This window comes from Trachypithecus francoisi, unplaced genomic scaffold (assembly GCF_009764315.1).
Source record: "Trachypithecus francoisi isolate TF-2019V2 unplaced genomic scaffold, Tfra_2.0 Lachesis_group5, whole genome shotgun sequence".
In the NCBI taxonomy this organism is placed as follows: domain Eukaryota; kingdom Metazoa; phylum Chordata; class Mammalia; order Primates; family Cercopithecidae; genus Trachypithecus; species Trachypithecus francoisi.
In genome coordinates this window covers 132,929,101-132,942,203 of record NW_022681470.1, presented here as the reverse complement: position 1 = coordinate 132,942,203, position 13,103 = coordinate 132,929,101, and the positions used below count along the sequence as shown (strand labels likewise).

Here is a 13,103-nt window from a genome sequence, read left to right as displayed (position 1 = left end):
TCAACCGAACTTGACCACAATGGGAGGAGGCGTGGCAACCAATGGGCGCATGAGTTAGCTGGATGCGGCCAATGGGAGCGTGCAAAGCGCTCATATGTGGAGGCGGGGCTAGAGTGCGCACCAATGACGGGGAGGTGGTGGCGCCATCAGTGTGGGCTGTGCCGTGGCTGGAAGTTACTGTGAGGCGGCGGCTTAGAAGGCGGCTGTGGTGGCGGCGGTGGAGGCTGAGGCGGCGGCCGAGGCGGCGACGGAGGAAACAGAAGATGGTGAGTATGGCCTCCAGGCCTCTACTCTCCCTCCGCTCGACAAAATGGCGTCGTAGTCCCACCCATCTCTAGTATCCCCCTAGGCCCCTCTCCGCCCTGCCCGGCCCCCTCAGGCTTGGCCCGCCCCTCCCACTCACCTGTGACCTTCGACCCCCGGACCCTACCGAGAGCTTCCTGATGATCCCACTGCCACTCCCTCTCCGACCCCTGACCCCATCCAGGATGCCAGGCCCTGACAACTCATTCATTTCCGGGTTGCGGCTCCCCCCCGGAAATCGTCTGGGGTGGGGATGGGGTCCCGTAAGACCCCCTGGTCTGGCCTCGTCCTCAGCGCGCTGGGCCTGGATCTCTTCAGTTCAGGAGAATTTGGGAGGCCGGCCTGGGTCCCGGGGAGGGGGAGGGGGCTTGGCACCGTGATATGCTGGGCTTTGTCGCCAAAGGAAGTGCGACATCGCCGACTGTCCCGGTCCCCCTGGGCCCTGACCCCACCTCCGCCATTCTGGGCCCTTACCCGCCCCTAAGAATGAACAACTTTTATCTCCGATCCACATGGGTTGTCCCTGTCAAATGAGGGTAGCAGTAGTCTGAACCTCTTAGGGTGGTGATAATTTAGGTAACTGACGTCGTAAAGGACTTAGGATAGTGAATGCTGAACAGATGAGCTGGGTGACTCGAGGCCAGTGACGTTCTCTTCTAGTTGCCCCCTCGTCATGAAGTGTGGATCGTCCCCACCTGGCTGTTGGAATGTTGAAATTCCTTCCGGGTTCCTCAGTCATCCTGGAATTTGGGTCTGGTGGTTCTTCGGGGTTCAGTCTCCCCACCTGAAAAGTGGGATGGTGAGCCACCCTCAGAGTGGAGCTAAAGCCTCTCCCCATCCCCCACTAATTGGCATCCTCAGGGCTGGGAAGAGTGATGGGAAGCTTGGTCAAGATACGTCGAGGCTCCTTTGTCCCCTGACCCAGACTCCCAGCCCACAATCCACAGTCCTTGGGATGTGGTGGGGATGAAAGGAAGACTCCCTTTCAGGAAGAAGATGGGAAGGTGGGTTCCTAGTGTGGGGGTCCCCAAGCCTGGGTGTTATCCTTGACACCTTGGTACAGTCTCATCCCTACGGCCAATCATGAGTGGATTAGATTGGCTCTGCCTTCAGAAAACACCTGAATTCATCCATGGCTTGACACCCTGTTGTAGGTACTGCCACCTCCCAGCTGCATACCTGTCCCAGCTTCTTCCCTGGTCTCCTAGCCTTGCTCTCACCCCTTTGGCAGTTCATAATTCACCTGCACCAGAAGGAGCTTTCTTTTTATTGGAGGCAAGGTCTCATTCTGGCGCCTAGGCTGGAGTGCAGTGTGTGATCGCAGCCCGCTGCAGTCTCCACTTCCCAGGCACAAGAGATCCTCCCACCTAGCTCATTTTTGTACTTTTTGGAGAGATGGGGACTCCCTATGTTGCCCAGGCTGGTCTCGAACTCTTGGGCTCAAGTGATCCTGCCTCAGCCTCCCAAAGTACTGGCATTACAGGTGTGAGGCACTGCATGGGGCCTGAGAAGGAGCTGGTTTTTTTTTTTTTTTTTTGAGATTGAGATGGAGTCTTGCTCTGTCGCCCATCCTGGAATGCAGTGGCATAATCTCGGCTCACTGCAACCTGCGCCTCCCGTGTTCAAGCCATTCTCCTGCCTCAGCTTCCCTAGTAGCTGAGACTACAGGCACCTACCACCATGCCCGGCTAATTTTTGTATTTTTAGTAGAGACAGGGTTTCACCGTATTGGCCAGGCTGGTCTTGAACTCCTGATCTTGTGATCCACCCGCTTCGGCCTCCCAAAGTGCTGGGATTACAGGTGTGAGCCGCTGTGCCTGGCCAGAAGGAGCTTTTAAAGATGTGCATCAAATGATACCACTTTCTAGCCGATAAAATGCTCCAGGGACCCTGGCGGCTCCCCTCCTCACCTTGAGGCCCCTGGCCACCTCTATGACCTTATCTCCAGTCTCTTCTCCACTCTGAGCTTCAGCCACCCTGGCCTTGTTTTCACTTCTTCACACTCCAGGTTCCTGCCACCTCAGAGCCTTTACACCTGCTGCTCTTTCTGCTCAGAACACTCTTCCTCCTGTGATAGAGGCCCTTCCTGAATTTGGGGGTTCCCCAATTCTTTGCTGTCAGCACACCGCTTCTCTTCCTCATCTCTTTGTTGGGTCTCTGGCAGGCTACCTGCAGTGGGACGGGCACACAGGTGTCCAGTGCGTGTCTGCTGAGGTAATGGATGGCTCCAGGGCCCAGCCGTGGCTGGCATTTGTCTGGCTGAGATGAGGTTTCCCTCACCCCCTGCCCGCCATGTCTCGAGGTCTTGTTTTCCAGCTTAGCATGACAGGAAGGCTGCACGTACGCTACCTTCATTCATTTGTCCAACGCAGACATGTTGATCCTAAAGGCTGCCCCCAAGGGAGCTCCGTGCAAAGCATTCCCCTTGTTGTCTTATGACTCAGAGTAACCCTGGGAGGTGGCCTTGTTGGAATGCTTCTCTTCACAGGGAGGCCCAGAGGCTGGGAGGTCCCTTGTCCCAGGTCACACAATCAGGGACGGGCTGAGCCAGGATTGAGAGCAGAAAACCCGGGGTACCTGCAGCTCTCGCCACTCAGCCACTGGGCCCCATGCGAGCCTGGCTAGGGTTGAGTCAGCCCTGTCCTGTCCTCTGCCCTCGGGGAGGTACCAGTCCAGCCAGGGAGGTGGATGTGTAAACAGATGACCTCGCTGGGGTGTGAGGGAGGCTCTGGGAGAGGCTCCCGAAGTGTCGGGGGAGCAAAGGGGCCAGGGAGGGGGTTGGAGCTGGTGGGGAGGTTAGCAGGTATTTGCCACATGGAGGCATGAGGGGCATTCCTAGAGGGTGTGTGTGGCAGAGGGTGTGTGTGATGGGAGTCCAGCAGAGGCAGGCTGGGCCAGGGCTTCGAAGGTGGACAGGGACCCCTCCCCACCCTTCAGGTCTCAGTGCCTCCATCCCTGCGTCTGGGCAGCCCTCCCTTAACCCCCAAATGGGCCGGAGCTCTGCCTTGCACCTCACACTGTGCCCTCAAGGCACACTTTCCTGCAGCCACTTCCCGTCCACTGTGCAGCTCTTTGCCCACACCATCCCAAGGCCAGATACGTGTCCATGGTGGCTCAGTCCAGTGCCCTGGTGCCTGCTAGGGCCCCAGAACTTGCTGAATGAATAAAGCTGGCCCCACAGCCAGGGGCTGAGCTGAGGCTGGCATCCTAGGGTGGGAGGGGAGGCAGGTTTGAGGGACTTTGAACTGGTCCGGGGGCAGTAGGTCATCCAGATGTGACGGCTGCCTCCCGGGTGGGAGGGGGAGGCCCACCCAGCCACTTTCCGGCTTTTTGAGAGGGACCAGCAGACGAGGGGCCAGATGTCATAGAATTGGGGACACTGCTGCTCCTGCCTGTCCCAGAGGGTGGTGGGAAATTGTCTGAACAGCAGCTTCTCCCAGGGCAGCTCTCTTGGGCCTCAGGAATCAGGGGATGGTCCTCCCTCCCAGCTCTGTAGCCTGCAGGGGCTCCAGCCCTTGCTTTTCAGGTGTGTGATGAAGAGAAGGAGCTTGGAATCCGAGGTGGGGTACATGTGGGTTCAAATCAGCCCCTGGTTTTCTGACTGAGACTGGGTGACCTCTCTGCTTCGGTGTCCTTGCCTTTGATGGGGAGACACTACCTCCTGCCTCGTTGGGTCAGGAGATCATACATAATGAGCTCAGGAGGGCCCTGTTTAGGGCAAGCCTTGTGGGGAGACTCGCAGCAGACAGTCCCGCCACTGGCCCACTCCAGACCTCACTCACAGGGTTGGATTGAAAATGACTTTTTTGGCCGGGCGCAGTGGCTGAAGCCTGTAATCCCAGCACTTTGGGAGGCCGAGACGAGCGGATCACGAGGTCAGGATATCGAGACCATCCTGGCTAACACGGTGAAACCCTGTCTCTACTAAAAATACAAAAAAAATTAGCCGGGCGCGGTGGCAGGCGCCTGTAGTCCCAGCTACACGGGAGGCTGAGGCAGGAGAATGGCGTGAACCCAGGAAGCGGAGCTTGCAGTGAGTGGAGATCGTGCCACTGCACTCCAGCCTGGACGACAGAGCAAGACTCCGTCTCAAGAAAAAAAAAGAAAATGACTTTTTTTTTTTTTTGGAGACAGAGTCTGGTTCTGTCGCCCAGGCTGGAGTGCAGTGGCATGATCTCGACTCACTGCAACCTCTGCCTCCCAAGTTCGAGTGATTCCCCAGCCTCAGCCTCCCGAGTAGCTGGGATCATAGGCGCGCACCACTCCGCCTGGCTAATTTTTATATTTTTAGTAGAGATGAGGTTTCGCCATGTTGACCAGGCTAGTCTCACAGGTGTGAGCCTGCTGTGGTATGACTTTTAACCAGTGGCCTGTTCTCTTGCAGCCTCAATTTCCCCACCTCTTACCTAGTTAGGGGCTGTCATAATGACCCCCCAGAGGACGTGCACATAGCCTGGCTTGGTTACTTTTCTCTGGGTCCGGCAGTGTACCCAGCAGCCAGCTCAAGGGTGTGTTCTGGAAAACTTGAACTACAAAGAACAGCGGGAAGAAGGGATGCACCACGCAGGTGCTTCAGGGATGAGCCAGCCCGTTGCCTATTTTCTCATGTACCATCTTCCATGTCTTCTAGGCAGATTTTTTGAAAGGACTGCCTGTCTACAACAAAAGCAATTTTAGTCGATTTCATGCGGACTCCGTGTGCAAAGCCTCGGTGAGTGCGTGTTCCTGGGGCTGAGAGGGATTGGGCACTTCCAGGGGGCCTGGGGGTGGCTTGTGTCCCCCGATTGGGGTCTTGGCTGGAACAGAGGCTGATCTTCAAGCCCAGCCCCATCCACATTCTTGAGTGTCTTCCAATCTGCACTGAAGGGTGGGTGCCGAGTGGAGGGATGAGGAGACCCCTGGCCCATGCACTCTCCTAACCTACCCCTTCCCAACCCTCCTGCAGAACCGACGGCCCTCAGTCTACCTGCCCACCCGAGAGTACCCGTCTGAACAGAGTAAGTGGCTGCTGTCGGTCTGTCCCATTCTGGCTGCTGAGGGGCAGGGTTTGGTGACCGCAGAGTGGCACGAGGAGGTTATCTTCCACCCCGGCCCAGGCCATAGACTTGGCTCGGGTTCACACGCTGGCTACTGAATCCAGTTAGGTTGGGGAGGGCCTCCAGGGAGGTACAGGAGGGGGACCGTGGGGGCTTCAGCCTGGGGATGCACATGTGAATGCCTGTCCACTCCCAGCACCTGGGGACAGCCAGAAACCTGGCTTTCCCCAGACATCTCATGATTGGGACACACTGGGATCCACAGCCAGCCCAAAGGGGCCCCCAAGTTGTCCCTCGTCTGCCACTCACTGGCCCCTTCCCCTCCTTGTCAGATGAGGGCAAGTGAGAACTCTGGTTCTAAGACAAGTACTATTGGGCAGGGAGGCAGCAGAGGGCTACAGGAGCCTGGGCTGGGGATTCAGCCAGGCCTGGGTGAAAGTGACAGGAAGGGGGTCCAGCTGGAGGGGCCCACAGCGCAGGAGGACTTGGTCCTGCTGTCTTAGTTTAACTGTTCAAAAAGACTCCACACCAGGTAGGGTGGCTCCTACCTATAATTCCAGCACTTTGAGAGGCCGAGGCCAGAGGATTGCTTGAGGCCAGGAGTTTGAGACCAGCCTGAGCAACATAGTGAGACCCTGTTTCACCAAAAACCATATATATATTATATATATATATATATAAGCCAGGTGTTGTGGCGTGCGTCTATAGTCCCAGGTGGGAAAATCATTTGAGCCCAGAAGCTCCAGGCTGCAGTGAGCTATGATTATTCCAGCCTGGGTGACAGAGTGAGACCCTGCTCTTAAAGCATTTATCCATCTGGAGCCTGTGGGGTGGGGCTGTGTGGTCACTGGGCACAGATATGCGGTATGTGCTCCTAGTCAGCCTGGGAGAAACATAGGCACGAGAGTCTCAGTGGCTGGGCTTGGTTCCCCATCCAAGGATGGAATCCCTTGCAGGGAGCAGGGACCCTGAAAGCAGCTGGCTCAGGCTGCTGGGAGTGGCTGTGTGTGTGCTCAGAAGCAAAAACATGGGACTTTTGGAGATCTCCAGAGTTGGGGATACTGAGTTCCAGCCCCAAAAAGACCTCCCAGGGCAGTGTCAGGGAAGGAGCCCGGGGAGGGGACGCATCTGCGACTTTCTCTGTCTTTCCTCCTTAGTCATCGTGACAGAAAAGACAAACATCCTTCTGCGCTACCTGCATCAGCAATGGGACAAAAAGGTGAGGCCCGCAGGGCTCCCGTGCGGGGATTGTGGGTGTACAGAGATGGGATGCCTGGCAGGGGCTTCTGAGCACAGGAAGGACTCTAGTGACTGGAGTAGGGCCTTGAGGGCTGGGTAGGAGTGCCCTGGGCGATCCAGGAGCTGGAAGAGCATTCCAATGGAGGGAACCGCTGTGCAGAGGCCGCAGGACACCAGTGCTCAGCAGGCTGGAGGCCAGGCCCAAGCACCCACCAGGCCTGGCTTTCTATGGCCCTGGCATTAGGTAGACTGTATTGGTATGAACTAGATAGAATCTTTTCTGAGGCTGGGCATGGTGACTCATACCTGTAATCCCAGCACTTTGGAAGGCTGAGGCGGGTGGATCACGAGATCAGGAGATCAAGACCATCCTGGCTAACATGGGGAAATCCATCTCTACCAAAAATACAAAAATTAGCTGGGTGTGGTGGCACGTGACTGTAATCCCAGCTACTCGGGAGGCTTACGCAGGAGAATCAGAGGTTGCAGTGAACTGAGATCGCGCCACTGCACTCCAGCCTGATGACAGAGCAAGACTGTCTCAAAAAAAAAAAAAAAAAGCTGGGCACAGTGGCTCACGCCTGTAATCCCAGCACTTTAGGAGGCTGAGGTGGGCGGATCACGAGGTCAGGAGATTGAGACCATCCTGGCTAACACGGTGAAACCCTGTCTCTACTAAAAAATACAAAAAAGATTAGCCGGGCTTAGTGGTGGGCGCCTGTAGTTCCAGCTACTTGGGAGGCTGATGCAGGAGAATGGCTTGAGCCTGGGAGGCGGAGCTTGCAGTGAGCTGAGATCGGATCCGTGCATTCCAGCGTGGGTGACAGAGCCAGACTCCATCTCAAAAAAAAAAAAGAATCTTTTCTGAATGGTGAAGTGTGTACACATGATTAAAAATCTGGACCGGGCATGGTGGCTCATGCATGTAATTCCAGCGCTTTGGGAGGCCTAGGCAGGCGGATCATGAAGTCAGAAGTTCGAGACCAGCCTGGCCAACATGGTGAAACCCCATCTCAAACCACGTCTCTACTAATAATACAAAAATTAGCTGGGCATGGCGGCGCGCGTCTGTAATCACAGCTACTCTGGAGGCCAAGGCAGAAGAATTGCTTGAACCTGGGAAGCAGAGATTGCAGTGAGCCGAGATCATGCCACTGCACTACGGCCTGGCGGTCTCAAAAAAAAAAAAAAAAAAAAAATCTAGGCACATGAGAGGGTGTGGCTGGGTGTAGTGATTCACACCCCGAACTGCTTGAGAGGCCGAGGTGAGCGGAGCGGATGGCTTGAGGCCAGGAGTTTGAGACCAGCCTAGGCAACATAGCAAAACCCCGTCACTAAAAAAAAAAAAAAAAATTAGCTGGCTGTGGCATGTTCCTGTTATCCCAGCTATTCAGGAGGCTGAGGTGGGAGGATCACTTGAGCCTAGCAGGTTGAGACTGCAGTGAGCCATGATTGTGCCTTTGCACTCCAGCCTGGGCAACAAAGCCAGACCCTGTCTCTAAAAAGTGGAAATGAGAGAGTGTAGTTGCCGTGAAGAGTCATCTCCCCGCTGCTTCTGGTGCCCCAGCTCCCTTCCCAGTGGCTGCCTCTGCACACGGGACATTTTTTCCTCTTTTTCTTTTGTTTTTGTTTTTGTTTGTTTGTTTGTTTTTGAGATGAGGTCTTGCTCTGTCGCCCAGGCTGGAGTGCAGTGGCATGTTCTCGGCTCACTGCAACCTCCTCCTCCCAGGCTCCACCTCCCGGGTTCAAGCAATTCTGCCTCAGACTCCCGAGTAGCTGGGATTACAGGCACGCACCACCATGCCTGGCTAATTTATTTTATCTTTTTTTTTTTTTTTTTTGAGACGGAGTCTTGCTCTGTCGCCCAGGCTGGAGTACAGTGGCCAGATCTCAGCTCACTGCAAGCTCTGCCTCCCGGGTTTATGCCATTCTCCTGCCTCAGCCTCCCGAGTAGCTGGGACTACAGGCGCCCGCCACCTCGCCTGGCTAGTTTTTTTTTTTAGTAGAGACAGGGTTTCACCATGTTAGCCAGGATGGTCTCGATCTCCTGACCTCGTGATCCGCCCGTCTCGGCCTCCCAAAGTGCTGGGATTACAGGCTTGAGCCACCGCGCCCGGCCCATTATTTTTTTTTGAGATGGAGTTTTGCTCTCGTTGCCCAGGCTGGTGTGCAATGGTGCGATCTTGGCTCACTGTAATCTCCGCTTCCTAGGTTCAAGCGATTCTGCCTCAGCCTCCCGAGTAGCTGGGATTACAAGCATGCACCACCATGCCTGACTAATTTTGTGTTTTTAATAGAGACGAGGTTTCTCCATGTTGGTCAGGCTGGTCTTGAACTCCTGACTTCAGGTGATCCGCCCGCCTTGGCTTCCCAAAGTAGGCTGGGATTACAGGCGTGAGCCACCATGCCTGGCCTAATTTTTGTATTTTTAGTAGATTTAGTAGATTTTGTATTTTTAGTCTTGAACTCCTGACTTCAAGTGATCTACCTGCCTCGGCCTCCCAAAGTGCCACTGCGCCCGGCCCTCTTTTTTTTCTTTTTTTTTTTTTTCTTTTTGGAGACGGAGTCTCTCTGTTGTCCAGGCTGGAGTGCAGTGCTGCAATCTCAGCTCACTGCAACCTCCGCCTCCTAGGTTCAAGCAGTTCTCCTGCCTCAGCCTCCAGAGTAGCTGGGATTACAGGCGTGAGCCACCGCACCTGGCAAGTTTGCTTTTTTTACTTAACATTGAACAGTGGGTGGCTACCTACCCTGGGCAAAGTTGGAAGGTGGGGGGACTCTGTGGCAAAGTGACTGCTGCCGAAAATCCAAGCTGCTGGGCCCACCCCACCCCTTCTCCTGCTTCCAGGCCTTGGTTTCCACATTGGAGAAGGAGACATGTGCTTCTCTGTTGCGTTGATGTGCGGCATCCCCAGTGGCTTCCAAAGGCCCTTTATTCCCAGGCTGGGTGGATCGCTCTGAGTGCTTGAGAAACTAGCCCTGTGTGTCATTGCACGTGCTGGGGGTGACTCCTCCGGGTGCCCAGGAAGCACCTGTCTATCACCAGCCATGGGTCCAGGAAGTGCTCTGGGCAGGGCTTAGCAGGGCAGGTCCTGGTGGTAGGAGGGACTGCTCAGCCAGGGACCCCAAAAAACCCCCCACTGTACTCCAGGCTTAACCTCTGTGATGCTGTGGCAGGGGCCTGGGCTGGCATTAGGACTCTGGGAGCTTCACCCATGTGAAGACTCACAGCCTCCAGCTGGGCAACATAGTGAGACCCCCATGTCTACCAAAAGTAAAAATATGAAGCGTGGTGCTGCGTGCCTGTAGTCCTAGCTACTCCAGAGGCTGAGCTGGGAGGATTACTTGAGCCCGGAAGGTTGAGGCTACAGTGAGCAATGATCATACCACTGCACTCCAGCGAGAGCCTGTCTGAAAAAAGTGACTCACAGCCACTCTCTTTCCCCTGTCCCCTAGAACGCTGCCAAGAAGAGAGACCAGGAGCAAGTGGAGCTGGAAGGCGAGAGCTCCGCACCTCCCCGCAAGGTGGCGCGAACCGACAGCCCAGACATGCACGAGGACACCTAAGACTCTCAGCCCCACACAGGCACCTCCTGCCAGGTCTGCTCCTCGGTCGCCCACCCGCCTGCCCGCCATGTGTAAGCACCCCGCCCACCCGCCTCCCTGCCGGCCCATCCACACCCTGCGTCCACACCACTTCCAACCTCATAGGAGCCGATGTATTTATTTTCCTTGAGTTTTTATTTATGCTGTAACCTGTATCAAGCGTTGGTTAAAGGGGACATCAGACCCAGTAGTGTGATGTTGGTAGATGCTTTTTAAAAAAAAACACAACATTGTCCCCCTGACCCCTGCCTTCCACCGGGCCAGTTCCCCGACTCCTGCCCCCAGTTCTCCAGAGAACCAGAGTGTGTCTGTGAGGGTCTCTAGCGGGGGCTTTACTGTGGCTGGGCAACAAAGGCGGGCCTGGGGCGGCCGACCCACCAAGACAGCCGAGTGGCCTTCTCCCCCCAACACCGGTCCAGGCCCTTGAGACTCGGTCTTGTCCCACGCTCTGCCTGGACCTCTCCCATGCCCAGACCTCACTCAGCGTGTGCGCACGTCGGGGAGAAGTCGGCCCTTGGGATCTTTCTCGAGTCATTTTATTTTTATCATGGACTAGTGCGTGCTCCGTGTCCACCCCAATAAAAGGGTCTTTCCTACTTGACCTCGCGTCTTTGCTCCACACACCTTGGCTGCAGAGGACGGAGCCCCTGGGAGTCATCCCTGTTGTCACCAAGAGGAGTGAGAAGGGCCCCCCACGCCAGGGGCTCCGGGACCGGCTGGATTCTCTCGTGGGCTTGCTGAGGCCACCATGTTCAAGGCCAAGACCTGCCGGGACCATCCCCTCTGCCTCTCCTGTCAAGGTGACCCCAAGGACAGGTCATTCCTGAGAGACGGTCCATGGTGCCAAGGATGGAGCAGGGTCAGCCCCCTGCCTGGGATACCGCCGAGCAGGGCAGTGCACCTGTCAGCCACCGCAGAGACGGCCAGCCTCACCTGGGGGCCTGGGGTCTCCGGCCTCTGCCACTCCCGTGAGCCATGGTGACAGCACAGATGGCATCTGGCTGGTCTTGCTGTCCCAGGTAGTGGCCTCACCCTTGCTGGGTCATAGAGGAGCTGTACAGAAAGTCGGCACCTGGCAGTTGGCATGTGCCATGGCTGCTCATGGGGACCCCTCCTCTGCCAGCTGGGCTGGGTTTGGGGCTGAACTTGGGTATGTAGGGGGTGTTCGGGCTCTTGGCAGAAGGTTTGTGGCCCTGACCATTAAGCCTGGGGCTGGGGGAACACTGCTTCTTCCCTTATCACCCCCACTGGCGGTGGGGCCAGGGGTCTTAGTTTTCTTTTGTTTGTTTTGTTTTGTTTTTTTTGTTTTTTTGAGTTGGGGTCTCGCACTGTTGCCCAGGCTGGAGTGCGGTGGTGTAATCACAGCTCACTGCAGCCTCGACCTCAAGCATTCCTCCCACCTCAGCCTTCCAAGTAGCTGGGACCACAGGCACACACCACCATGCCTGGCTAATTTTTTTTTTTTTTTTTAAGATGGAGTCTTGCTGTGTCTCCCAGGCTGGAGTGCAGTGGCGAGATCTCAGCTCACTACAACCTCCGCCTCCCAGGTTCAAGCGATTCTCCTACCTCAGCCTCCCGAGTAGCTGGGATTACACGCGTGCACCACTACACCCAGCTAAATTTTCTATTTTTAGTAGAGATGGCGTTCGCCATGTTGGCCAGGCTGGTCTCGAACTCCTGACCTCAGGTGCTTCGCCTGCCTCAGCCTCCCAAAGTGCTGGGACCGCACCCCACTGCCTGGCTAATTTTTAAAAATTTTTTCATAGAGACAGGGTTTCACCATGTTGCCCAGGCTGGTCTCAAACTCCTGGGCTCAAGTCATCTGCCTTCCTCAGCCTCCCAAAGTGCTGAGGTTACAGACGTGAGCCACCGTGCCTGGCAGAGGTCTTGGTTTTGAGAGCTGAGTCTGAGGGCGTTGGGATGGTGTGGGGTTGGGCCACAGAGCTAGCAGAGACTCTGGGCTATGGAGGGTCCGCCTGCCTCAGATAGACCCTCGGGCCTGGGCAGCCCATCTCTCCCAAGGACGGACAGTGTCAGGGTGGGCTCCCATCCTACACAAGGAGTGGCTGACCCGGCCCAGGCACAGCACGGCCACCCAGCTGTGTCTCCCAGCTCTCGGAAGTGTCTGCACCACAGGGATGGTGCTGTAGGGTCCGTGTGGTCACAGGGCAGGTGGTCAGGAAATACACAGTTGACCGCGGTCAGTAGTAGTGCCGGGTCAGTAGTGCCGGGTTGGGCTGAATGCCCTGGAGGCTCCCAGCCCAGCTGGGGAGTCCCAGTCCCCAGGGTTGATGTGACCTGGGCAGGCCTGCGGTGTCCGTCTGTGAATGACTGAGATGGTGGGACTTCAGCTTCCAAGGCCAGGGGCCAGAGTGGGAGCAGGGGGCACCCCCGCCCTTCCCCTAGGCCTCTCTAGACCTCTCTGGCCCCCAGTTTCTGCTTTGAGTGGCTGGGGGCTCTCTTAACTATGCTGTCTGCCCATGGGTCTGCAGGGCTGCTGGGCAGGCACCTCCTTCCCCTCCCCTGCCTCAGCTCCCTCCAATGGGGTCTCAGGGCTGTGTCCCAGCTCGCCTCCCTGTGGCCTCCCCCTAGAACCGCTGGATCTGTCGGGACATGCCCCACCTGGCATACACACTGTGTGTGACTCCCACTGCCTGTGGTAGGACGCCGGGCCCCTGAGCCAGCCTCTGCCTACCCCTCCTGCCTTTGGGGTGCTCCGTACCCCACTGTTCCCCCAAACTGCCTCCACCTTCTCCGCCTTTGCACAGGCTGTTCTCCTGCCTCCAGTGAACTCTGACTTCTCCACAGCCTTCTGAAGGGCCCCTTGCTCACACTGGCCCCAGCCAGGCCCTCTGACCCAGCCCTCCTGCATGGCCACGTTGGTCTCTGAGCCTTAAGCCTTTGGATGTGTACACATTTGTC

At 56.5% G+C, this 13,103-nt stretch overlaps 1 protein-coding gene across 1 annotated transcript; it reads left to right on the top strand.

Moving 5' to 3' along the window:
* The first annotated feature begins 56 nt into the window (after positions 1–56).
* Positions 57–10,782, top strand: DDA1 (DET1 and DDB1 associated 1). Its single transcript, XM_033200041.1, has 5 exons — positions 57–266; positions 4,934–5,014; positions 5,249–5,300; positions 6,497–6,558; positions 10,032–10,782. Exons 1-5 carry the CDS (start codon positions 63–65, stop codon positions 10,140–10,142), a joined length of 510 nt encoding a protein of 169 aa, XP_033055932.1. The 5' UTR covers positions 57–62; the 3' UTR covers positions 10,143–10,782.
* The last annotated feature ends 2,321 nt before the right edge of the window (positions 10,783–13,103 follow it).

What these genes read in the sequence shown, in the direction of transcription:
- DDA1 (XM_033200041.1), top strand. Translation starts at nt 63, where the DNA reads ATGCGGCCAATGGGAGCGTGCAAAGCGCTCATATGTGGAGGCGGGGCT. An exon ending in GACGGAGGAAACAGAAGATG is followed by an intron (nt 267 to 4,933) that starts GTGAGTATGGCC and finishes CATGTCTTCTAG; the next exon opens with GCAGATTTTTTGAAAGGACT. An exon ending in ATCAGCAATGGGACAAAAAG is followed by an intron (nt 6,559 to 10,031) that starts GTGAGGCCCGCA and finishes CCTGTCCCCTAG; the next exon opens with AACGCTGCCAAGAAGAGAGA.